This window comes from Hyperolius riggenbachi, chromosome 8, assembly GCF_040937935.1.
Source record: "Hyperolius riggenbachi isolate aHypRig1 chromosome 8, aHypRig1.pri, whole genome shotgun sequence".
NCBI lineage: Eukaryota > Metazoa > Chordata > Amphibia > Anura > Hyperoliidae > Hyperolius > Hyperolius riggenbachi.
In genome coordinates this window covers 189,825,356-189,851,070 of record NC_090653.1, presented here as the reverse complement: position 1 = coordinate 189,851,070, position 25,715 = coordinate 189,825,356, and the positions used below count along the sequence as shown (strand labels likewise).

The following is a 25,715-nucleotide window of genomic DNA, read 5'->3' as shown; positions in this document are numbered from 1 at the left end:
AAATCTCATTTACAGAGATATTTCTCCCACCCAGCATGAGTGTGTGTAAAAATACACCCCAAAGCACATTATGCCATTTCTCCTGAGTACGGCGATACCACGTGTGACACTTTTTTCAGCCTAGGTGCGCTAAGGGGCCCAAAGTCCTATGAGCACCTTAACAGAGTTGCTTACAACTTAGCACCTCCCAAAATGCCAGGATAGTAAACACACTCTAAAAATTATCCCATTTTGGAAAGTAGACACCCCAAATTATTCAGAGAGGGGCATGGTGAGTCCATGGCAGATTTCATTTCTTTTGTCACAAGTTAGGAGAAATGGAAACTTTTTTTTTTGTCACAAACTGTCATTTTCCGCTAACTTGTGACAAAAATTAAAATCTTCTATGAACTCACCATGCCTCTTAGTGAATACTTTGGGAAGTCTTCGTTCCAAAATGGGGTCATTTGGGAGGTATTTACACTATCCTGGAATTCTAGCACCTCATGAAACATGACAGGTGCTCAGAAAAGTCAGAGATGCTTCAAACTGGGGAAATTCACGTTTTGCACCATAGTTTGTAGACGCTATAACTTTTACCCAAACAAAAAAAAAATCCAATAAGTGTCTATTTATTGATCAAAGACATGTAGCACAATACACAATAAGGGTATAACAGGCGCCCTGGTGTAATAAAAGCATCTAAAAGCAGTTTAAAAACGGAAAATAAATTTGAGGTAGCTTACCTCAGTGACGAAAAAATCTTTGTATTTTACAAAGGTTTTTATTAGTAGCACAGGCAACGCGTTTCGCGGGTCAGAGCCCGCTTCCTCAGGCCAATAACAGTGGCAAACTAAATGACAGATTCAGCAAAGGGAGCCTCTCCACCTCCATCTTGTCTCCACCTGCTTCCTGCGGTCGGTTGCCCCTCTGCAACCCACCTTTGTGAGTAGTGTCTTACCTTTATTATGTTCCATTGTTTTTGACATACTGCACCATTGGGCTCCCACTTTTGTCTCCTGTATCTTTTCACTAGAGGGTGTTTTTGACACCCACATCCCACTATGTAGCACAATACATTTATACAAAAATGTATATAGAAATTTTACTTTATTTGAAAAATGCCAGCACAAAGTTAAAAAAAAGATTTTTTTGACAAAATTCATGTCTTTTTTGATGAATATAATAAAAACTAAAAATCACAGCAGCAATCAAATAGCACCATAAGAAAGCTGTATTAGTGACAAGAAAAGGAGGCAAAATTAATTTAGATAGTAGGTTGTATGACCGAGCAATAAACCGTTAAAGCTGCAGTGGTCTGAATGGAAAAAAAGTGTCTGGTCCTCAAAGTGACTCTGTAACAAAATGTTAAGCCTTATTTCTTCTATCCTATAAGTTCCTATACCTGTTCTAATGTGGTCTGTCTTACTGCAGCCTTTCCTAGTTGCACAGTGGCTGTATTATCTCGGTTATATAATCTAATCTTCTTTCCTCTGACGGCTTTGTCGGGCTCAGGCAAGAATGTGCTGCTCTGCTTGTGATAGAATAGAAGCTATACACACCCTCTCCACGCCCCCTGCAGGCTCTGTGTGAGTCACAGACTGAGCTCCTCTCAGCCTATCACACTCTGGTTAGCAGCCATGTATTTTGTTTGTAAACACTATAACTGGCAATTACAAGCCAGGATTGCAGCAGGGAGTGGCAGAAACAGCACAGAAGGGCCCAGGAGAACATAATTAATAGAACAGTATGCTTTTTATTGTAAGAATTTTAGAGTACGGATTCTCTTTAAGGGGTTTTAAGGTTGCAGTCCTTAAGTGGTTAAAGAGGGCTTGGATGCTTTCCTTGCATTGAAGGGCATCTATGGCTATAATTATTGGGTAAGGCCCGGAAGAGTTGATTCAGGGATTTATCTGAATGCTATCTGGAGTTGGGAAATAATTTTTCCCTTTTAAGCCCCATCTACACGATACGATTCTTTGAGTGATTCGATTACAATTCTATTTACGATCCGATTAAATCCGACATGTCCGATCGGGATTCAATTCGATTTGCCATTGTTTTTCAATGGCAAATCGAATGGAATCAAATCGAATCCTGATCGGACATGACGGATTTAATCGGATCGTAAATAGAATCGTAATCGAATCACTCAAAGGATCGTATCGTGTAGATTGGGCTTTAAGGTTAATTGGTCCAAGCCTTGTAAGGTTTTTCACCTTACCCTGGATCAACTGGGATATGTACAGGTTCGGGTTGGTGTTTTTATTTTTTTATTTTTATTTTTTCTGGTTGGACTTGATGGACGGATTTTTTTTTTAACCAAACTATGTAACTATTACTTAAGAGCACACGCTACGTAGCATTACCGCGCACAGCGTGTTCACAGGGATTTTTAACTTGTGCTGGTCAATTTAAGTTGTGCTGCAACTTAAAGGGAACCTGAAGTGAGTAAAATTATTTCAAATAAACACATGATGTAGCTTCAAATGAATATTACATACGAACGTCACTTTCAGTTCCTCTCAGAAGCTCACCATTTTCTTCTTACAATGATCCCTTCCAGTTCTAACAATATTTTGTCAGAGCTGACATATACCAGTTGCTGTCAGTTATATATCAGCAGCTGTTACAACTGAATGTGCAAGGTAATGCCCATGTTTCTCTATAGCTCAAGTGGGTGATATTACAGTTACACAGTGTATTGGCCAGGAAGCTGTTATGGGGTAATGGCCATTTTGAAAATGGAGAATTCCATTGATCCCAGTGGACAAATGGGACGCAGGAGAGGAGAAAGAGATTGAGGAGTAGACTACACAGGAGGTAAGTATGACCTGTGTATGGTTATTTTGACTTTTTATTTTCAGTTCAGGTTCTCTTTAATGAATCAACCCCCTTGTTATTTAAGTACCTCTGTTCTGAGCACATAAACATTGCATTTTGATATGGAATTGAACAAGACTTATATAGTTCCTTCCCTACCTTTTGTTTTTCTATCTATCTTTTATTTTGCGATGTCTGAGCAAGTCAATTACCGACCTGCAAAGCTATTCTGAGGCACGGGGCATCGATATTTGGGGCAAAACCCAAGCTGCGCTGAGGAGAATACGCATGGAAACAGAGAGCCAGGCGATGGAGGAATCCACTCCCACGTGGGAGGCTTTGCTACAACGTGGTCCAGCGAGACCAGGTACTCCTAGTCCTGTGAGTGCTGATGTTGCTGATACAGATCAGGGGACTGTAAGTATCCACATGTACTTTGTTGCATCCAGAGCTGCTGTTGAGAGCACTCACCGAGTAACTGGCAGCTCTGGGCAGTCCCTCACTGTTGCTGATCCTGTGGGACAGTGTAAGATTCTTAGAGGGTCTTGCAAGGTATGGCCCTTATTATAGCCAAAGTGAACCTGTGTTTCAGTCAAAGATTATGTGCAGAGTTCTCTTGCTATACAGATTCTAGAAGGCCAGGCAGAGAGTGGAATAGAAGAGAGAACATTACAGGGAATAGTAAAAGGTCAGAACGCAGCATTATCTATGGGACGTGCAGACTAGCTGTCTGAGCCTGGGATGCCCAGGGCCATACAATGCCAAACAATGCCTGGTGTTTCTAAACACCAGTTTCTGAGTATTTAGGGTACAGGGCATCGGCTTCGCGCTTGCGCACTAGACGGATGTCAATCACAGAGTTCTGGATGTCAATCACAGAGTTCTATAGGCCAATAGCAAGCGTTTAATAGGGGTGACATCTGGAACTCGCCCATATCCCACCTTCGGGGGCGTGTGGTTAGTTAACACTTGTGGGTCTGGAGGTTTTTCCATTTATAAGGTATATCCGTCCAGGTCTGGAGCTAGCGCGCTCATATTAATCAGCTTTGCTCAATATCCGTATTATTAACTGCTGATGTTTGCTTTGCTTCATATGTTTTTCAATATAAGTTTGTAACCAAGATTATACCGAGTATCCCGGTTGGATACAATAAAGATTCTCTTAACTGCTCTGGCGATCAATTCTGTGAAAAGTCTGCTATCGGCTGTATACTTTCCGAAGGTGATAAGGACCAGCACTAAGGCTGTCAGGTAGTCACACACAGGGACTAAATATTTGATTATTACAGTGGTGCCGATTTAACCCGTGTTCTACAGTGAACGGAGAGACCGGTGACTAGCCTGGAAAAGCTGAACTGTCTCTTATCCAGAAGAGATAAGTGCGCAACCCTGCACCGCAGAGGGAAAGTGCGAACAGCGGCAGAAGTTGGATCGTGTCTAAGACTGTTCCGTACAAACAGTCTTTGCTAAAGGATTTCGTAGAGCACTCCTGGCACTGGGCAGGCAGACCCCAGAGAGGAGGAATCCGATTAAGAGACGAGGCAACTCGTGGGAGCATCGTTGGGTCGCAGACCGAGATGTACTGAGATGCCTGGTGACAGTATCTACACCTAGGAGGTGTGAGTATGACAATTGCAGTATAAACGTATACGTTTGTTACTATTGCAGTGTTAACGTGTAAAGTCTAGTTGAAGAGACTAGGGTTAAACTGCAGTGAAGAAACGCTGTGCAACAGCAGCGTAGTGACAGTTTATATTGTAGGATTGTGTTTTTTTTTTCTCCTCTCTTCTCTCTCCGGGGTTATCTGCTTGTTTAGTACGAGGTGTTTACAAAACATGGAGGCTTTGCATTTCTTAGGCAGTAAGAGTTCTGTGGTGTTTTCTCTGCGAAGGAATGAAAACATTGCGAGAACGTGGGACCGCCTTTGTTCACAGCTGTCGGAAGAATGGGAGACTTTAGAGAGCAGAGAAAGCTGTACCACGCTCGGGGCTCGATATGTGGAAAAAGTTAGATTGCTGGCTAACGCAGTCCAAACTTTTGATGCATTTGTGAGAGAAGCTGTGTACAACTGCAGGGAAATTCCGGACATAAGGGGAGCAGAGGGGTGTGATAGATGTCTGGATTTCAAAAGGCAGATTCAGCAGTTTAGAAATGCACTGGGAGGTACAGTGACAGGAGGGGTCCCCATTAAGGAAGAAGAGGAGGGGTCCCTTATGGGAATACAGGAAGAGCAGGAGGAACAGCTCTGGGGGGCAGACGGAGGGGAGGAAGACGAGTTCTCATACAGTGAGGAGGCAGAAATGGGCCCGCAGCCAAACAGTCCCACCGCGATCCCAAGAGATAGCAGAGGGGGGAGGCAGCAAGGTACGGGAGCAGAGGAGGAAGATGCGGGAATGCATGCCCCAAGGGAGGGGGGAATCCCACTCCCGGACCTCACTCCACAAAGTTTAACAGGATACTTTGGTGGTGAGGAGTCTGCATTTAATTTCCAAACACCCGGGGTCCCCACAACACCTGATAGACCTAGGTCTTCCCAAAGTTTACCACCACCTGGGCAGCCATCCGGGACCCCTAGAGCTCCTAATAAGCCTCCAAAACTGAGAGCTGCTCCAGTGCAGAATCCAGAGTTTCCAGTAAGACCTCCGGCACCCTGGGGGCATCCAATGGCGCCCCTGTATTCCCCCATCAATGCAGAACGTTTGGGGAAGATGGTTAAAACCATAACACCATATAACCCCAATTTGAGTGCATTTCAAAATTCTCAGATTTTTGAAGTGTGGGCTAAACGCTACAAATGGGGGGATGAGCAGGCATGCCTGGCAATGTCTCTCTGGGTTCCATACAACGTAGGGACTCAGCTGGAATACAGTGGTCTGAACAGAGCACGGTATCCAAGTGGTTTGTATCCCAATGAAAGTGAGCGAACAAAGCTGCTTGTGGAAGCAGTCACAGGGGCTCCACTTGTAGGTCCAAGTGCTCTGGAATCCTTCAGGTTCTCAAAGGATGACAGCCTGGAGGAGGCCTCAGCAGTTTTTGAAAAAGCCTGGCGGATGGTTACCCGCCAGGAGAACAAGCAGATGTCTCCAGGAGAGGAAGAGTTAATGGTTATAGAATTTTTGCGATGTTTGAAACATTTCCATCGTACTTTGGTGAGCTTAGCCGCACAATCTGGTACAATGGCAGGGGCAGTGAAAGTTCTCAGAACAGCCCAATTGTACGATGGAGGCCCAAGCATGGAAAAGAAGAAGATCCATGCAATGGCCACCAGGGGGGGCCCAGCTACCAATGACAAACAGAAAGTGAAAGCTCAGCAACCTTCCTCCACGCGGAGAGGAGGAGGGGGGGGGGGGGGGCTGAGGGGGATCTGTCTTCATTCCAGGCACGCAGGGCTGGTATACAATGCTACAGGTGCCATAATAAAGGACACCTAGCTAGGGAGTGCCCGAGCAAAGCAGAGAAAGGAGACGCAGATGATCAAGCAGCAGCAAAGGAAAATGGGTTTGTACAGCAGATTAAACCAAAACGTAACTTTGTCAAAGGACAGAAAGTGGAGAATTCTCCTGAATCCTCTAGCTCTTATCAGACAAGAGAGCAAGGAAAAGAGCCTCTGGTTTTAGAGGTAGGACAGAGAAGGAAGTCTCCATACACTGAGGCCATGAGGCTGATAGCTGCAATGTACCTTAACGAGCAAAGCAGTGAGGATGGAGACACAGCCTCCGATTGACGGTGTACGCCCCCCACTGCTTTGTCCTTCGTTGCACCCATTGTAATAGGGCGGGATGGACGGCCTTATCTTAAAGGGGCAGTGGAGGGGTTTGAGGAAAAATTTTTGTTAGACACAGGTGCATCAGTATCAACCACCGGTCTGTCACTAAAAGAGAAGGGTTCCACAGAAACTACTAATCTGATTAGTTTCAATGGATACCAAAGCAAAGCCAGATTGATTCCGCAAGCACGGGTAAAACTGGGCAGATTCACTATGGTTGTTCCACTGTGGAAAACTGACATCAAGGGGACACTTCTGGGGTCGGATGCAATCCGAAAACAGGGGTGGCTGATTGATATGCCAAATCAGGTCATGTGGAGTACTGGGGTACCTGATCAGAGCATCAAATGTGTCAATCAAGAGGGTTGGCAAGATGTTTTCAAGGTGTCAAGAGAGGATCTGGAGGAAGGCTGGTCTGAACAATTTGATCCAAACCTTCGCCCGTATCTGGAAAAATATCCAAAGTTATGGGCAAAGAGCAAAACAGACATTGGGAGGATGAATGTGGTGGTCAGGATTTCTGGTCCAGACCCCCCATTCATTCGGCAGTACCGCCTTCCCCCAGAATCTGAGGAACCAGTGAGTAAAATCATTCAAGAGTTCCTAGACAAGCAGATTATCAGGCCATGTAATTCGGTATCCAATAGCCCGATTTGGCCAATCTTGAAACGAGAAACAAATCAATGGAGACTATGTGTGGATTTGAGGGGGGTGAACAAGGTAACGCCGCCTGTGACCACAATTGTGGCTTCAATGCCAGACATTTTAGCCAGAGTTGATGCCAAATGCTGTGTGTTCAGTTGCTTGGATATATGTCAAGGTTTTTTCAGCATACCATTGCATAAAGATTCCCAGTACAGGTTTGCCTTCTCCTTCCGGGGTCAGCAATATACCTTCATGGTTTTGCCTATGGGATTGCACAGCAGTCCCACTCTTTTTCATCAGGCGCTGGCACATGTTTTAGAACCCCTGAACCTGGGAGATGCATTGCTTTTTTATGTTGATGATCTTTTTGTCCAAAGTGTTACTGTAGATCAGCATAAAGAGATACTGGACATGGTGTTTCAAGCTCTCCAGGATTCAGGCCTAAAGCTGAATCCAGGGAAAGCACAGATCCTGAAGGATGAGGTAACGTATCTGGGAGTTCAAATCTCTGGGACGGGCAGGAAACTGATACAAAAAAGGGTAGCAGCAGTTCTGGCACTCCCAAGACCCACAACAGTGACAGGGCTCAGGAAATTCCTGGGATTGGTCAATTTCAGCAGAGAATTCATCGAAGGGTTTGCAGAAAAAGCAAAAACCTTATATGAACTGCTGAGAGATCAGGAAGAAGCATCCAAAAGCCTCCCACGGACTGACGAGTGTCAGACAGCATGGGAAGGGCTGAAACAAGGTTTGGCACAAGCGCCAGCTCTGTGCACAGTGCACCGAGACTTGCCATTTGCCATACAGGTGTTTGCTTCAGAACAGGCCATCTCGGCCGTGCTGTTGCAAAAACATCCAGATGGGCCTAGAATCCTAGGTTATTTCTCCAGAGTCTTGTCACCTGTGGAAAAGGGGATGCCAGAATGTGTAAAACAAGTGGTAGCTCTACATTGGGCAATAATTGCTACAGAGCACATTGTAGGCTTTTCTCCAATCGAGGTGCAGACACCACATACACCCCTGAGAATGATTTTGCAAGGGCAGGTCAGGGGGGTATCAGCACAGAGGTTGACACAGTGGATTGTCCCTCTTAGTGAGAAGAACATTACCATAGTACACAGTGCAAAATATGTACTTCCTCAACTGATGCAGTATGAGGGAACAGAACATGATTGTGTCCAGGAGGTGGAAAAGGAATTGACCAGTCCATACGGTCGTCTCCACGTTGAAGGAGCAGTAAAAATTTTTGTGGATGGGGCCAGGTATTGGCAAGAAGGTCAATACTGGACAGGTTTTGCAGTTTTTATCCCACAGACTGATCAAACATACCTTTTCCAGCTCCCACCAGGTTTTTCGGCACAGAGAGCCGAATTGGAAGCCGTCCAATGGGTAATCCAAAACACAGAGGTGAGAATTACCATTTACAGTGACAGTGCATATGTGGTACGTTCCCTGTGTGACTACCTTCCCATTTGGGCTAAAAGAGGAATGGTGGATGCGACAGGCAAACCCATTCAGCATTCAGAGATCCTCATGCAACTCTTTCAGACTGGCATGCGGAGCCCTGAACGGGTGTCTTTAGTTAAAGTGAAAGCACACCTTCCTCCAGGGAATGATGACATTCTCTTGGCAAATGCAAAGGTAGACACACTGGCAAAAAAGGCAGCGGTGGAGGGAGATTTTCTCTATTCAGAGGAAATGCCTTCGATCAGCAAACTTGCCAAGGTGAAGCAGCAGGTTCCGGAACCGGCACCCTGTTTCCTCCAAGAACAAAGGAAAGATCAAAACATTGTTCAGATTGTGTAACAGACCAAACTTCCGGCAGAGCTGGTTGTGATCAATGGTGTTCTGTGTAAACAAAGGCCAGAAGGGATAGTGCCATATATGCCACAACATTTAGAGAAGGAATTAGTGAGATTCAACCACGATCTTTTGGGACACATAGGGATAGCACGGCTAGTAGACGTGATGAAAAACAAATACTACAGCCCTACCCTTAACCTGCCTGGCGTTCTATTAAGATCGCCAGGCAGGCTGCGGGAGGGTTTTTTTTTAATAAAAAAAAAAACTATTTCATGCAGCCAACTGAAAGTTGGCTGCATGAAAGCCCACTAGAGGGCGCTCCGGAGGCGATCTTCCGATCGCCTCCGGCGCCCAGAATAAACAAGGAAGGCCGCAATGAGCGGCCTTCCTTGTTTTGCTTACATCGTCGCCATAGCGACGAGCGGAGTGACGTCATCGACGTCAGCCGACGTCCTGACGTCAGCCGCCTCCGATCCAGCCCTTAGCGCTGGCCGGAACTTTTTGTTCCGGCTACGCTGGGCTCAGGCGGCTGGGGGGACCCTCTTTCGCCGCTGCTCGCGGCGGATCGCCGCAGAGCGGCGGCGATCAGGCAGCACACGCGGCTGGCAAAGTGCCGGCTGCGTGTGCTGCTTTTTATTTGAGCCAAATCGGCCCAGCAGGGCCTGAGCGGCAGGCTCCGGCGGTACTGGACGAGCTGAGCTCGTCCAGACCGCCCAGCAGGTTAAACAGACATGTGAGGAGTGTGTACAAGGATGTCTCATATGTGCCCAGACCAATCCCAAGCCAAAAGGGGAAAAAACGGCTTTACAGAGGGTTCGTGTGGCGGGAGGTCCCTGGGAGACCCTACAGATTGATTTCATAGGCCCACTCCCTGTAGCCAGGGGGGGGGGGGATTGCGATTTGCATTGGTAATAGTCGACATTTTCACAAAATACGTGAAGGTCATACCTCTCAAGTCTACCACAGCCCTGTGTACAGCTAAAGCCTTATGGGAACATGTTTTCAGTAGGTGGGGGTTGCCCAAATGTATTGAGTCAGATCAAGGCCCAAGTTTCGTTGGTCAGGTGATGAAAACACTTTGTGCCCTTTTAGGGATAGACCAAAAGTTCCACATACCGTACAGACCCCAGTCCTCTGTGATAGTGGAACGTATGAACCGTACTCTTAAGACAGGCTTAAAAAGGATGATCCTGACCTATGGCAAAGACTGGGTTACCCACCTTCCAGCTGTATTGATGGCGTATCGAGCCACACCTGCAGCGGCCACAAAAGTGTCACCACATGAACTGATGACAGGGAGGAAAATGCATCTTGTCTTCCCGAACGAACCTTTTCTTTCAGAGATGCAAAAACAGGCCATTAGTCATGAAAAATGGTTAAGAGCTTTGCAAGCACAACTGCAAAGGACTTTGCAGTTTGCAGCCACAAACATGTGTCGCCCAGAGCCTGTACATACTGCAGATAGCGCATCTGAAAAGTATGTTCAAGGGGGGTGGGTGATGGTGAAAACTTTCAGAAAGACAGGTCCGTGGGAAGCAAATTTTGAAGGTCCTTACAAAATCATAAAGAAAGTAAGTGACACCACTTTGGTAGTGGAGAGGGATTTGTCATTCAATCCACCAAAAAGCAAGAAAAAGTTCAAACGAACTCCACAGAAACCAATCATTGTGCATATTGATCAATGTAAAGTGTATAAAGGGAAAGGCCCGACTCCAGAAGGGTCAGGCACAACCAATAATAAGGAATGATATGTTCCTATGTCGATTTCAGGTGATCGGACAACATGTATGCAAGGAAGATGAATAGATGGCAACTGAGATGGCTAGCGAGATTTCATCCGTACAAACGAAAGTTTCCAGATGTCGATCCGGACATGGAAAGGAGCAGGATTTCCGAGACCGAGAAAAAGACTGAAAGACTGATGGGGCAAAACGTAACCCAAAGTGCTAATGCTTTCTCTTTTCCAGGATGTACCATCTGGGACTATTATCATTCCTATTCTGATTATTATTACTCCTATTCTGACTATGATCATTACTATGAGGACTATTATCATTACTATGATGACTATTATCGTTACTATTATGATTATTATTACTACTATTCTCATTACTATTACTGGTATTATGATACAAGAAGAGTGACAACTGTTACCGGAGGGCAGACCAAGATTCCTGGGGGCCGCAAGAAAAAGTTTACTTTTGCTTTTTAACATGAAGTCTACAGACATATTGATGGATATAAGTGGTCAGACCAAGTGAATCTCACAAGGGGGGAACTTACTGTCTGAGCAAAAATCCCAGATGGATCTAGTGTCGAGGTTTAACTATGTTATTCCTCAAAGTGTTAAGAGCAAAGCTCCACAGGGGGTGCCCATCTTGAGAGATAATACTCCATGGGAGTCCAGGTCATAAAATCAGCCCACATTTTTGTTTTAATTTGTTAAGATAAGCACCCACTGATCATTAGGAGGGGTATTATAATTATGTTTGATTACACAAGTGATTTTGTGTTTGAGATTAGGCAATATGGGTACGTTAGTGTTAGACATACTGGTGTTAGACATATTATCTTATAAGTCAATATTTTAGAGATAAGTTATAGTATGTTATAGTATGAAAAGTTTAGGCTCAGACATGCCAAATGAGAAGTCCATTAGAAGGTATCTGTTTCCAGCATTCCCTTTAACGGCGAGTTTCACTCTTCCATGACCATGCAAGTATGGAAGTGATACGTTTGTGACATGGATGCGTCTGAGTGGAGGTGCTACATTACATATTAGGGCCTCCCCAGTAGAGCTCAGAGGTGTAGCTCTCTCCCAGGGTGTGGCCACCTAGACAAGGGACTGTGTGTGATCATGGAGAGGTGGAACCTAAAAAGGGAAAAGTCGTGGAGACCAATATGGATTGGCTGAGCGAGGGATTAAAACAGAGGATGATGTAGGAAATCTGATAGGAGAATTCTGCATATAAGTCTTTAGGGGGGACTGTAAGATTCTTAGAAGGTCTTGCAAGGTATGGCCCTTATTATAGCCAAAGTGAACCTGTGTTTCAGTCAAAGATTATGTGCAGAGTTCTCTTGCTATACAGATTCTAGAAGGCCAGGCAGAGAGTGGAATAGAAGAGAGAACATTACAGGGAATAGTAAAAGGTCAGAACGCAGCATTATCTATGGGACGTGCGTTTCTAAACACCAGTTTCTGAGTATTTAGGGTACAGGGCATCGGCTTCGCGCTTGCGCACTAGACGGATGTCAATCACAGAGTTCTGGATGTCAATCACAGAGTTCTATAGGCCAATAGCAAGCGTTTAATAGGGGTGACATCTGGAACTCGCCCATATCCCACCTTCGGGGGCGTGTGGTTAGTTAACACTTGTGGGTCTGGAGGTTTTTCCATTTATAAGGTATATCCGTCCAGGTCTGGAGCTAGTGCGCTCATATTAATCAGCTTTGCTCAATATCCGTATTATTACCTGCTGATGTTTGCTTTGCTTCATATGTTTTTCAATATAAGTTTGTAACCAAGATTATACAGAGTATCCCGGTTGGATACAATAAAGATTCTCTTAACTGCTCTGGCGATCAATTCTGTGAAAGTCTGCTATCGGCTGTATACTTTCCGAAGGTGATAAGGACCAGCACTAAGGCTGTCAGGTAGTCACACACAGGGACTAAATATTTGATTATTACAGACAGCAGCTATTGCAGAACGTGAGGGAGACTGACAACACCGCATACCTGCAGTTTCTGGTCCAGAGAGAGTAGGCACAACTTGAAAAAGAGAGACTTCAACGAGAACGGCAGCTCGAACTTGAGAGAGAGAGGAACGGCGAGTGCAACTCGAACTTGAAAGAGAGGAACACAATTGCAGCTCCAATTCGAACTCTAGAGGGAAGAGCAACAGTTCCAGCATGAACTGCAAATGGCCCAGATAAACCAGGCAAATCCACCTTCCTCACTTAGCACTCTTCTTGCAGGGGGTATAAAGCAAAATTTACTGTCATGGAAAAAGGGTGTGGACACTGATCTACATGTATCCTTGCCGTCATTTGAGAAAGCGTGCTGTCAGTTTCACATCCCAGAGGCACAGTGGGCCACCCATCTGACACCCCAGTTGGCTGGGGAAGCACTGGATTGCCTTTGCTGAGATGCCCACAGAGGAAGAGTGCAATTACCAAGCCATCAAGGATGCCATAATCGTCAAGTTTCAACTAACCCCAGAAGTTTTCCGGAAAAGTTTTGTACCCAATAGAAGGCACCCTCAGAAACTTAAGTGTATGTGATCAGCCAATAACACCACCACATTTCACCAATGGACTCAAAAGCTCATAAAAAGGACTTATCAGGACATTGAGGACTTAATGATTCATGACCAGCTCCTCTGCATTTGCCCTGATGAGGTGCAACAGTTCGTGATGGAGCAGAAACCAAAGTCGGCAACAGGAACCGCTGAATTGGTGGACACTTTTGTTGCAACTCAGGTGCCAGACAGTCGAATACAGCCGCAGAAAGCCAGGGCCAGACAAGGACAGAACTCTGTCTGAAAACTGGAGAGAAGGTGAGCCTGTAACACCTCCTCCTCCTGCCCCTGTGAACCGTGGTCCACAGAGGCCTGCAGCTGCTGCTTCTCCATCAGGTGCACCACCCGTACGTTGGTGCAAGCAGTGTGGCAAGACTGGCAACACAAAGTATTTCTGTCGAACCAGGAAGGCTGCACCTTCACCTAGTCCACAGGAGGCTAGCTACTCCACATCACCACCTAGCCCAGCGGTGGCTAGCAATGCCAATACACCACCTGCATCATTCTCAGTGTTGCTTATCGGTGGCTCCAAGATGCACCACGACTCCCGCAATCACCAACCTGTTGTGAATGGCCAGACCATCATCAGATTCCGTGATACTGGGGAAGATGTTACCCTGGTTCGTTCAAGCCTTGTTAATCTCTTCAGGACCACAGGCTTTACCCCCCCCCCCCCCCCAAAGACCAGGCCATTTTTTGTAAAATGGGCAACTGCAGCTTTAAGGCGATGCTGCAGGGCCGCACAACACAGCATACAAGTGATTCCCCTCCCTTTTCTCTCCACCAACAGAGCTCTCTGCTGGTGGGGTCTGGTTGCTCCCCCAATGTTTTTTTTTGTTTTTTTTTTATATTTATTCCTTTATTTTCTAATAAAAATGTGTCTTATATTTTATGTCCTTCCCCCTCCCTCCTCCGCTCTGCCTACCAAGCAGGAGATGCGCGCACAGCCTGCAAACTTAAGCCCCAGGACTTTACGCCAATCGGCGTGACGTGGTCGGCAAGCAGTTAAAGAGGAGGATATTCTCCAAGGGAAGGATCCTCCTAACAGGGTTTGGAGGTACTCGCACTCATGTTGCCCAGGCCCGAGTTGCAATCGACTGGGGAGTGGGGTGTCAAGAGTGGGTTGTTGGGGTCTTGGATGATATTCCTGCTCCCACAGTGTTGGACACTGATCCTGGCACCCTGGTGTGCCAGTATAATTACTCTTCAAACAATCTGGAAGCCTAAACAGGACTCTGCCCAAAAACAGGTACTGTGCAAACCTTTGGGGGGACAGGGAGATGGGGACAAAGCACCTGCTTCTTCAATAGTACCTAGCGTGCCTAGGTGAGAAGTATTGGATTTAAATGAACAACCTGTTCAGGGCTGGTTCTCTCATAAAGCAAGTTGAAACCTTTGCATCAGGTGCAGAGATTACAGGGACAGCATGTTTGTACTACACTAACAGCATACAGTCAGAGTAGGAGGAGAAGTGAAAGGAGAGCGAGGTGAAGAGGTCATCATTGGGGAAAAGCAGCTTGTTGTGTTGTGTGAGGAGTCTGACAGTGAGTGAGGAGGGGAGGGGGGGGCAGGAAAGCAGCAGTGTTTCATTTGACTTGCACAGCATAAGGGAGGAGGTGGCACTGCTGTCCTGACTGAGGAGGAATGGAGTGGCTGAAGGTGAGCAGTTTGTCACAGACTCACAGCCAGACAGCGTACTATTGTGTTGAGGAATGAGCTGCAGCATGTCTTTTGAGAACATTAAATGAAGCATAGTAAATTGGAAGTAGCTGTGCGATCATTCTAAATTGGGGGGCGCATCCTCACAAGTTTGCCTCAGGCAGCAAAAAGTCTAGAACCGGCCCTGAACCTGTTGATCATCATCTGTCTATTTCTGATTCTGCCAATGGTAGTGTCTGCGATATCCAGGGAGATATGAACTGCGATGTAAATTGTGTTGTGCCTGTTTTAGTCATTACCCGTAATATGGGTAAGAGCCTGAGTTTATAGTCACCAGAAGGGGTTTCAGCCCACTCTGGTCACTCTGATCGCTAGCCCTGTGATAATGTTGCAAGTGACCTATTGTGTAATGAAAATAACTACCATACCTCCCAAATGTTAAAGATGAGAAAGAGGGACACTTAAGCCACGCCCCATTTGCAGCATTAAGCCACACCCTACAGGAGGCAGGGGACAGCATGGAGGGGGCACACAGGAGGCAGGAACAGCATGGAGGGGGACACATAGGAGGCTGGGTACTGAATGACATCCCCCTACTGCATACATGACTGGACTGCATACATGACTAGAACTGATAATATTGCATTCATGACTAAGCCCCATACTACTGCATAAATGACTAGGCCCAATATCATTACACACGTGATTAGGCCCCATGCTGCTTTACACATGATGACATGCCATATAACCAGGCTCCATACTATTACATACATAACAGGTATCATACTATACTTACACGCTCCAGCCCATTCTACTGCATATCTCAACAGATCCGTATTGATACACATATGACCAGACCTTGTAATGATACATACTGTATATGACCAGTCTCCAAATTACTTCAACACACACATCTGTACATTACATATGTACATATGATCTATACATTAATTATCCTTCGCATACTACAGTCTACATGAGCATATCCTATGCTTTCCATGCCATGCATGATATACAGTGGTTTGCAAAAGTATTCAGCCCCCTTGAAGTTTTCCACATTTTGTCATATTACTGCCACAAACATGAATCAATTTTATTGGAATTCCATGTGAAAGACCAATACAAAGTGGTGTACACGTGAGAAGTGGAACTAAAATCATACATGATTCCAAACATTTTTTACAAATAAATAACTGCAAAGTTGGGTGTGCGTAATTATTCAGCCCCCTTTGGTCTGAGTGCAGTCAGTTGCCCATAGACATTGCCTGATGAGTGCTAATGACTAAATAGAATGCACCGGTGTGTAATCTAATGTCAGTACAAATACAGCTGCTCTGTGACGGCCTCAGAGGTTGTCTAAGAGAATATTGGGAGCAATAACACCATGAAGTCCAAAGAACACACCAGACAGGTCAGGGATAAAGTTATTGAGAATCTTAGAGCAGGATTAAGCTAGAAAAAGATTTCCAAAGCCTTGAACATCCCACGGAGCACTGTTCAAGCGATCATTCAGAAATGGAAGGAGTATGGCACAACTGTAAACCTACCAAGACAAGGCCGTCCGCCTAAACTCCCAGGCCGAACAAGGAGCGCGCTCATCAGAAATGCAGTCAAGAGGCCCATGGTGACTATGGGCGAAATGCAGAGATCTACAGCTCAGGTGGGGGAATCTGTCCATAGAACAACTATTAGTCGTGCACTGCACAATGTTGGCATTTATGGAAGAGTGGCAAGAAGAAAGCCATTGTTAACAGAAAAGTATAAGAAGTCCCGTTTTCAGTTTGCCACAAGCCATGTGGGGAACACAGCAAACATGTGGAAGAAGGTGCTCTGTTCAGATGAGACCAAAATGGAACTTATTGGCCAAAATGCAAAACTCTATGTGTGGCGGAAAACTAACATTGCACATCACTCTGAACACACCATCCCCACTGTCAAATATGGTGGTGGCAGCATCATGCTCTCGGAGTGCTTTTCTTCAGCAGGGACAGGAAAGCTGGTCAGAGGAGATGGGAAGATGGATGGAGCCAAATACAGGGCCAATCTTGGAAGAAAACCTCTTGGAGACTGCAAAACACTTGAGACTGGGGTGGAAGTTCACCTTCCAGCAGGACAACGACCATAAACATAAAGCCAGGGCAACAATGGAATGGTTTACAACAAAACATATCCATGTGTTAGAATGGCCCAGGCAAAGCCCAGATTTAAATCTAATCGAGAATCTGTGGCAAGATCTGAAAACTGCTGTTCACAAACGCTGTCCATCTAATCTGACTGAACTGGAGCTGTTTTGCAAGGAAGAATGGGCAAGGATTTCAGTCTCTAGATGTGCACAGCTGGTAGAGACATACCCCTAAAAGACTGGCAGCTGTAATTGCAGAAAAATGTGATTCTACAAAGTATTGACTCAGGGGGCTGAATAATTACGCACACCCCACTCTGCATTTTTTTTTTTAAATGTTTGGAATCATGTATTATTTTAGTTCCACTTCTTACGTGTACACCACTTTGTATTGGTCTTTGACGTGGAATTCCAATAAAATTGATTCATGTTTGATTCATGTTTGTGGCAGTAATATGACAAAATGTGGAAAACTTCAAGGGGGCCGAATACTTTTGCAAACCACTGTATAATTGATTCCTAGAATAAACGCTTAACTGGAACATAAAAAAAAATGATCGGTCAGCTTCCAGATCCTCTCCCCAAACACAGATAGTGAACCATGCACAGCCAAAAGCCTCTGCAGCCATGCAATGTATACATATACAGCGCAATGCTGAGACACACTGGCCTGTTACTATCTGTGTATCTCTCACCTCTCCCGGGCATTGATGTGAATTTTCCTGTCACAGCTGTTTCTAAACACCGGGATCTCCTTCTAACATCCCCACGTGGGGCAGGAGGAGATGCCAGCCACTACGGGAAGCAGTGACAGGAGGATCACAGCAATGCCTGCAGAGGGCCGCGCAGGATGCGGGTTAAGACCTCCCAAAGCGGGATAATCCCGTGAAAACAGGTCTGTTAAGCGGTTTGGCCACTTCAGGGAGAGTAAGTTCGAAAGCAGGCCAAATAATCCGTGTCAGGATACATAACTGTCATTAAGCCTGATAACGGGAGTGGCTCTGTCCCCAGAAAAGCAACAAGAATCCCAGGTTTTGAGAATCCTGTAACAGAATCCTGGAACAGCGACCGGTATTTGAATTGAAGGAGGTCCCAAAGGAACATTAAAATATGTTAATTTTAGCAGGTATCAGAAGCCAAAGCTTTTGATTATTATTAAATCGGTAGATAGAGATTCAAATATTTTACACCCTCAAACCAGTGATAGCAAATAAAACTTTTCTTGTACTTACCTTTGATTGACCTTAGGATGTCTTGTACTTTCTGAGAATCATTCCGATCAGGTCGGCAGCTAGGTGTGATTTCCAGCACATAATCTGGGCCATATTCTGTGAAAAACTAAATAAATTAAATTGTAATTAACTACAGCTTATATAATGAGTTGAAATAATGTTTTCAACAGACAGCTAAACAATAACTCTCCCTAGCATTAATGTTTACATTTTCTAGGATCATATTAATAAAACAGATCTCACCCCCCTGAAGAGAAGTAGCAGGCAGTGTCCATGGCAAGGGGTGCCATAACTTACATAGCCCTTTTCCAGCGCAAACTAGTCTCATCACTCTCTCCTCCTGTCGCCGCGCTTTCCTTCTCTGGCCACCTTGCCAGGATTGTGTCCTTTCTCCATGGTTACCTGGCGGCACCTCTCATGTCAGAGGTGCCGCCAGAAGTTACCATGGCAGTAGGACGCGGTGAGGCAGCGAGAAGGTCAGAGTGCGGTCGAGGGGAGTCCACACTGGAACAGGGCTAAGTAAGTCTCTAACCTATACTGAGGGCACCACCTGTACCTGGCTATCTATACTGGGGCACCTATGGCTCATTACCTATGTGGCACCTGGCTAACCTATACTGTGGTACCAACCGTATCTGGCTACCTACAGTATACTGAGGTACTTATAGTTCACTACCTATACTGTGGCACCTGGCTACCCAATACTGGGGTGTCACCTGTACCTGACTATCTATAGAGGGGCACCTATATCTAGCTACCTACACTGTGGCACTTGGATAACCTATACTGGGTAACCACCTGTACCTGGATATCTATACTGAAGCACCTATAGCTTGCAACCTATACTGTGGCACTTGTACCTGGCTACCTATACTGGGGCACCTGTACCTGGCTAACCTATATGGGGGGCACCTAAGAATGGATACCTATACTGGGGGCACCTTTGCCTTTCTACCTATACTAGGAGACCTATACCTGGATACCTATATGGGGGCACCTATACCTGGCTAGAACAGGGGGACAAGAGCTGATACACAGGGGGACAAGAGGTGACACAGGAGGGAAAAAAGAGGCACAGGGGGAACAGAGGGGGAGAAAAAAAAAGCTCAAGGGGAACAGAGGTGAGACAGAGGGGGACAAAAGAGGCACAGGGAGAACAGAGATGAGACAGGGGACATGAGGGGGGACATGAGGTGATACAGAGGGTGACAAAAGAGGCACAAACTGAGGCGACACAGAGGGGGACAAAAGAGGCACAGGAAGAACAGAGGGGGATGCTTTCTTTGGTAGGGGGTACATTTGCTTGGGGATGACCCACAAAGGGATACATGTGCTGAAAAGGTTGACAACCACCGCTTTAACTGGTTGTTTAACATTTAAATTATGGTCACTACCATGCACATAAAAATGGTTTTCACTAGGACTAAATACTGCATGAAAGACATCTCGGGAGCAGATTACATATCCACATGATGCTGACATACTGTATATGGGCAACATATAGCAGTCACTGGTACACATATTGCTGTAGTTCTGTGCTCATTATCATGATGGCAAATGGTTTCCACTGCTGAAAAAAAATTGCTGGGTTGCATTGCACTACAGAATATGGTACCACGGATGGAGTTGTAAGATTACTTGTAAGAGCTTTAAAGGAAACCTTAAAGAGACACTGAAGCGAAAAAAAATTATATTATGATTTGTATGTGTAGTACAGCTAAGAAATAAAACATTAAGATCAGATACATCAGTCTAATTGTTTCCAGTACAGGAAGAGTTGAGAAACTCCAGTTGTTATCTCTATGCAAACAAGCCATTAAGCTCTCCGACTAAGTCTTAAGGTAGCCATACACTGGTCGATTTGCCATCAGATTCGACCAACTGACAGATCCCTATCTGATCGAATCTGATCAGAGAGGGATCGTATGGCTACCTTTACTGCAAACAGATTGTGAACCGATTTCAGCCTGAAACCGTTCACAATCTGTTGTGGTGGTGGTGGTGCTGCCGCCGCTCCCCCCGCCTGCATACATTATCTGCTACGCCGGCGTGACTCCAGTCCCCAGGTCACCGCTGCTCCGTCTCCGGTCCTGGCATGCTTTACTTCTTCCTGCCCGGCAGGAAGTTTAAACAGTAGAGCGCCCTCTACTGTTTAAACTTCCTGCCGGGCAGGGGGAACTGAAGCATGCCGGAGACCAGCGCGGACACGGAGCAGCGGTGACCGGGGGTAGTCGTGCCGGCGGAGCAGGTAATGTATGCGGCTCTATTGCGTCGGTCGTCGGGCACTCGAACGCCGCTAGCGACGCGCTCCCTACCCGCGGGCGATCGACGCTAATTTTCCGCACGGAGCGATCGGACGAAAAGGATCGAAATTCGGCGTGTAGCGTGAATGATTGGCAGCAGATTCGATCCCAGTGATAGAATCTGCTGTCGAAACGGCGGCAAATCGGGCCAGTGTATGGCCAGCTTTAGTCGTGGAGAGGGCTGTTATCTGACTTTTATTATCTCAACTATAAGTGAACGGTTTACTTTTTCTCTGCTAGAGGAGAGGTCATTACTTCACAGACTGCTCTGAAAGACTCATTTTGAATGCTGAGTGTTGTGTAATCTGCACATATTATAGAATGATGCAATGTTAGAAAAAACACTATATACCTGAAAATAAAAGTATGAGAATATTTTCTTTGCTGCTAATCTTCTAGTAATTATTCATAGTACACAACCAATTCACTATATCATATTTTTTTTTCTCGCTTCAGTGTCTATTTAAGGCTAGGTTTCCATTGCTGAGAATTCGGGCCGATTTCCCGCCCACGAATTCGGATGGATTTTAGCAGCCTATAGAAGTCTATGTAAGCCATCCGAATTCGTGGCAGAGAAAAAATCTGAGGCCCTGCAGCATAATTTTGTGCGTGACTGTCCGAATCCCATAGCCGCGCATGGCGCGGCTAGAGGGGTTCAGCTGCGAGAGGCGAGCAGCTGTGCCGGCATCGCATCTCGCAAGATGCATGCCGGCGCACAAGTGGAAACCTAGCCTTAGTCAGCAAGAAAAATGCAGTTATACTTACCCGGGGCTTCTACCAGCCTCCTGCAATTGCCCTGCACCCGGTCCTCAACGATCCTCCTGTACCCAGCCATGTGCCTGTTTCGTTTTCAGCAACTGAGCCTGTCACCGGCCATTGCACCTACACGGCCCTGGCCATGTGCATCCTCGTTCATACTCCCGTCGCCAGGAGCGTCCTGCGCAGGACGCTCCCAGGGATCAGATTGCGGCCAACGTTGCGCAGGCACAGTGGCCGGCAACAGGTTGTCACTGAAAGTGAAACTGAGCGGCGGCGGGGGACCGGAGGAGCGTTGAGGACCGGTGTGGGCAGCGCGACTACAGGGGGCGGGTAGAAGTCCCAGGAAAGTAAAAATGCCTTTTTTTCCTCTGACGTAAGTATCCCTTTAAAGTATTTCACAAAGACACGGTGCATACATCTATTAGGGGTGCCTAGTAAAATGGGCATGAGGCAATGCCAATAGTAGAATATTGGTAATTTTACAGATATTCTACTATCCATGATTCCCGATAGTAGAATATCAACTCTCAGGAAGATAATGACATATTGCAACAGGATCTGGATTGGATGGCTACATGGGCACAAAAATGGCACATGAAATTCAAAGTTGAAAAATGTAAAGTCATGCATTTTGGTCGTACCAATGGTCTAGCACCATACAAAATAAACGGGATACAGATGGGGACATCAAACTTGGAGGAGGACTTAGGAGTACTCATCGACAACAAGTTAAATAATCGTATTCAATGCCAAGCCGCTGCAGCTAAAGATAATACAATTTTGGGATGCATTAAAAGGGAAATAAAAACTCGAGATGCTAGCATAATATTGCCCTTGTTTAACTCTCTAGTAAGGCTACATCTGGAATATGGAATTCAGTTCTGGGCACCACATTACAGGAAAGATATTGCAGTTTTAGAGCAGGTGCAGAAGCAAGCAACAAAATTGATACGTGGGATGGAAGGTCTCACTTACCAAGAAAGGTAGGATAAGCTGGGTTTATTTAGTCTAGAGAAAAGACGCCAAAGAGGGGATCTAATTAACATGTATAAATACATCAGAGGGCAATAATTGGCGGATGAGCTTTTTGTCCCTAGGCCTTCTCAAAGGACTAGAGGACATGGAGGAAAAATATTTTAGCCATTTATTCAGGAAAGGGTTCTTTACAGTAAGAGTGATTGTCACAGGAAGTAGTTATGGCAAATTCTATACCTGCATTTAAAGGGGGCTTAAGTGCTTTCCTTGCGTTGAAATACATACATGGCTACAATTACTAGGTAATACCCAGTGATTTTGATCCAGGGATTTTATCTGATTGCCATCTGGAGTCGGGAAGAGATTTTTTTCCCTTTTGGGGCTAATTGGACCATGCCTTGTAAGGGTTTTTCGCCTTCCTCTGGATCAATGGGGATATGTGAGGGAGCAGGCTGGTGTTGTACTTTGTTCTCTGGTTGAACTCAATGGACCTATGTCTTTTTTCAACCCAAAGAACTATGTAACTATGTAATATCAGTAGTTATACCAATGCCTAACAGTAAACCTCATTACCTACATAAATCCCAATAACACGATGTTTAACCCCCTTGGCGTCATGATTCTTATCGGATTTTAGGATTCAAAAGCGATGCAATTTTTTTTGCACCCTTTCAGACCCTAAAACCTGGAAAAAATCATGCTGCCAGGGAGATCTGCAGCAGTTAAAGTAATCACTCACCTCCCTGGCTCCAGCGCTGCAGTTAGACCTCCATCCTCCGGGTGGCACTGCAACTCTAAAGAGAAATTGCCGGCTGTCGTCATGACGACAGCAGCCGTCGATTTCACCAACAGGAAGCAGAGCCTCGGAGGAGAGGAAGAAGAATGCCAGGCGACGTCGGGATCCCCGGGAGGTATGTAGAAACGCGCCTGCTGCGCGCATTGCTCTGCATACAGCCTTCGGCGACTACCCAGAGCAGAGGTCGGGATTACCGCTCTTAGCTGCAGTTTTCCGCCCCGACTCTAGCTCGGGATAACCGCCAAGGAGGTTAAAGGTTACCCCACCACCTCTACCCACTCCCCCCAGTGCTCTGCTATACTATAGCTAAGCGCCTAAAGAACAATTACAAAGACCCAGTGCTTTAACCTCCTTGTGGTCTATGCAGAGCAATGCGTGCAGCGGGCGTTTTAACTCAGCTCCCGGGGGATCCCGACGTCAGCTGCCAATCTTTCTTCCTCTCCTCCAAAGGCTCTACTTCCCCCTGGTGCAATCGCCGTCTGTCCTCATGACGACAGCCAGCAATCTCAATATAGGGTTACAGCGCCACCCAGAGGACGGAAGAAAAACTTCAGCCCTGGATCCCAGGAGGTGAATGAGTGCTGGGCTGCTGCAGAACTCCCTAGCAGCATGCTTTTTTTCCAGGTTTTAGGATCTAAAAGCATGCAAAAAAATTACACTGCTTTTAGACCCTTAAATCCGGAACGAATCGTAACGCCAAGGGGACTAGTCCCCCACCCTGCTAGACTATGGCCAAGCACCTAAAGCTAAATTACGTTACCTGATACTTTATTAGACACACACCCTTTATTTAACCTGAGGAAGCGGGCCAAGGGGTTTCACATCCCAAAAACAAAGATAAGTTAGCTTCCCCCTAAATTGGCCCTAGACAACGATACATACACTACATGATACACACAGACATTGGACTATGGTAGGGATTGGATTGTGAGCTCCTCTGAGGGAGTTAGTAACAAGACTATATACTCTGTACAGCGCTGCAGTGCTGCAGAAGATGTCGGCACTAAATAAAAAATAATAAAAAATGGTAGTATTAGATTAGGAACTCCTCTGAATTCAAACAGTGACATGGCTATGTACCCTGGAAAGTGCTGCAGATGTCAGTACTATATAAATATATAATAATAATATGGTAGGAAATAGGACTATGACTATGGTAGGATTAGAGTGTGAGCTCCTATGAGGACATTCAGTGACATGACTATGTACTCTGTAAAGCAGTGGTGGGCCGAAATATCGCGTATGTGGAATTTTGCATCGAAATTTGCAAATTCACTATTCACTGCTACAGTTGGCATGAAATAACACAAAAAGTATGCAACAATTTACGTGAAATTACAAATGAATATGCAAAATCAATTGAATTTACAAATCGTAATTTTGTATAGGCGTAATAGCAAAAATGTTGGTAATTGTAATTTGCTAATTATGATCATTACTGCTGTAAAGCACCAGAGAAGACATCTGTGCTATACAAATTAATAACATTAAGATAATTAAAGTCAGACATTGCTGAGTTTTTTGTTTTTTGGGGGGAGGTGTGTATGGAACAGGGTAATAGGAGACAGGGAAGAGAGACATTTTTTTTTCGATTTTCTCAAAAACGACAAGGTCTTTTTGAAAAATTATTTTTGTAACTTGTATCCACTATTCTTCTTAACATATGTAGCAATTTTGGTAGCAACAGCATGTATGGGGGCTTTGCTATTCACCACCAAAGTCGGCACGAAATTATGCGTAAATTACACGTAAAATCATAATCGTAATTACGATTAGGAACAATTAACTACAACATTATTTACGCAATCCCCCCGCATTATGCATTATGCGCAATCCCCCGCATTGCGCATTATGCATATTACGCATCGTAATTGCGCATTACGATGTGTAATTACACATGGGTGTAATTTTTGCTCATCACTAAATATTTGAACAATTGCTAAAGATTGTTTGAGTATTGAACTGGAAAATACCCCTGCCACTTTATTGTTAATAATGCTCCTTATGCCAATCTAAAATTAAAAAAAAATTCCTTTTAAGACATTTTCTGGCGGCTCCACATCTTACTATCCTTAAATTTTGGAAATCAACTACTGTTCCATCTATTCAGGATTGGTATAGGGAAATTCAGTATAAAAAACAAAAGGAGAATTTAGTGCAGGAAACGCATAGCAGACAGTTGTGTCATGCCAACTCTTGGTTGTTGTGGCACATATAATAGGAATCTGATGAAGGGAATGTTGGGTATTACCGGATGATGGATAATTCAGGAGATGTGTGTTCAAGTGTAATCTATTGGGTCTATTCATAGTGAGGTGATTTATGCTAAAGGTTCTTATCTTGTTCAGCTAAACCAAGCCCCTGATACTGGCATATATATTAGTCTATGGCATCAACATTTATTAGGTGTTTGCGATAAGTAGTTTATTGTTGGGACCCACTATGAGAGGAGAAATATGGATGGGGGGTTGGGGGTGCGGTACTGGTGGGGTAAAATGGGATTGTCAGGTGTATGGGCTCGGTGTTCTATTGTTTTCTGACGCTATATAGAGT

At 45.3% G+C, this 25,715-nt stretch overlaps 1 protein-coding gene across 7 annotated transcripts in view; it reads right to left on the bottom strand.

The window, feature by feature from the left end:
- Positions 1-25,715, bottom strand: part of HDAC8 (histone deacetylase 8) — a 645,099-nt gene that overhangs the window by 203,428 nt on the left and 415,956 nt on the right. For all 7 annotated transcript variants that reach the window (XM_068248048.1, XM_068248047.1, XM_068248043.1 and 4 more), the window contains one exon: positions 18,330-18,435. In XM_068248048.1, the coding sequence (XP_068104149.1) occupies positions 18,330-18,435 (106 nt within the window). The remainder of the gene's footprint in view (positions 1-18,329; positions 18,436-25,715) is intronic.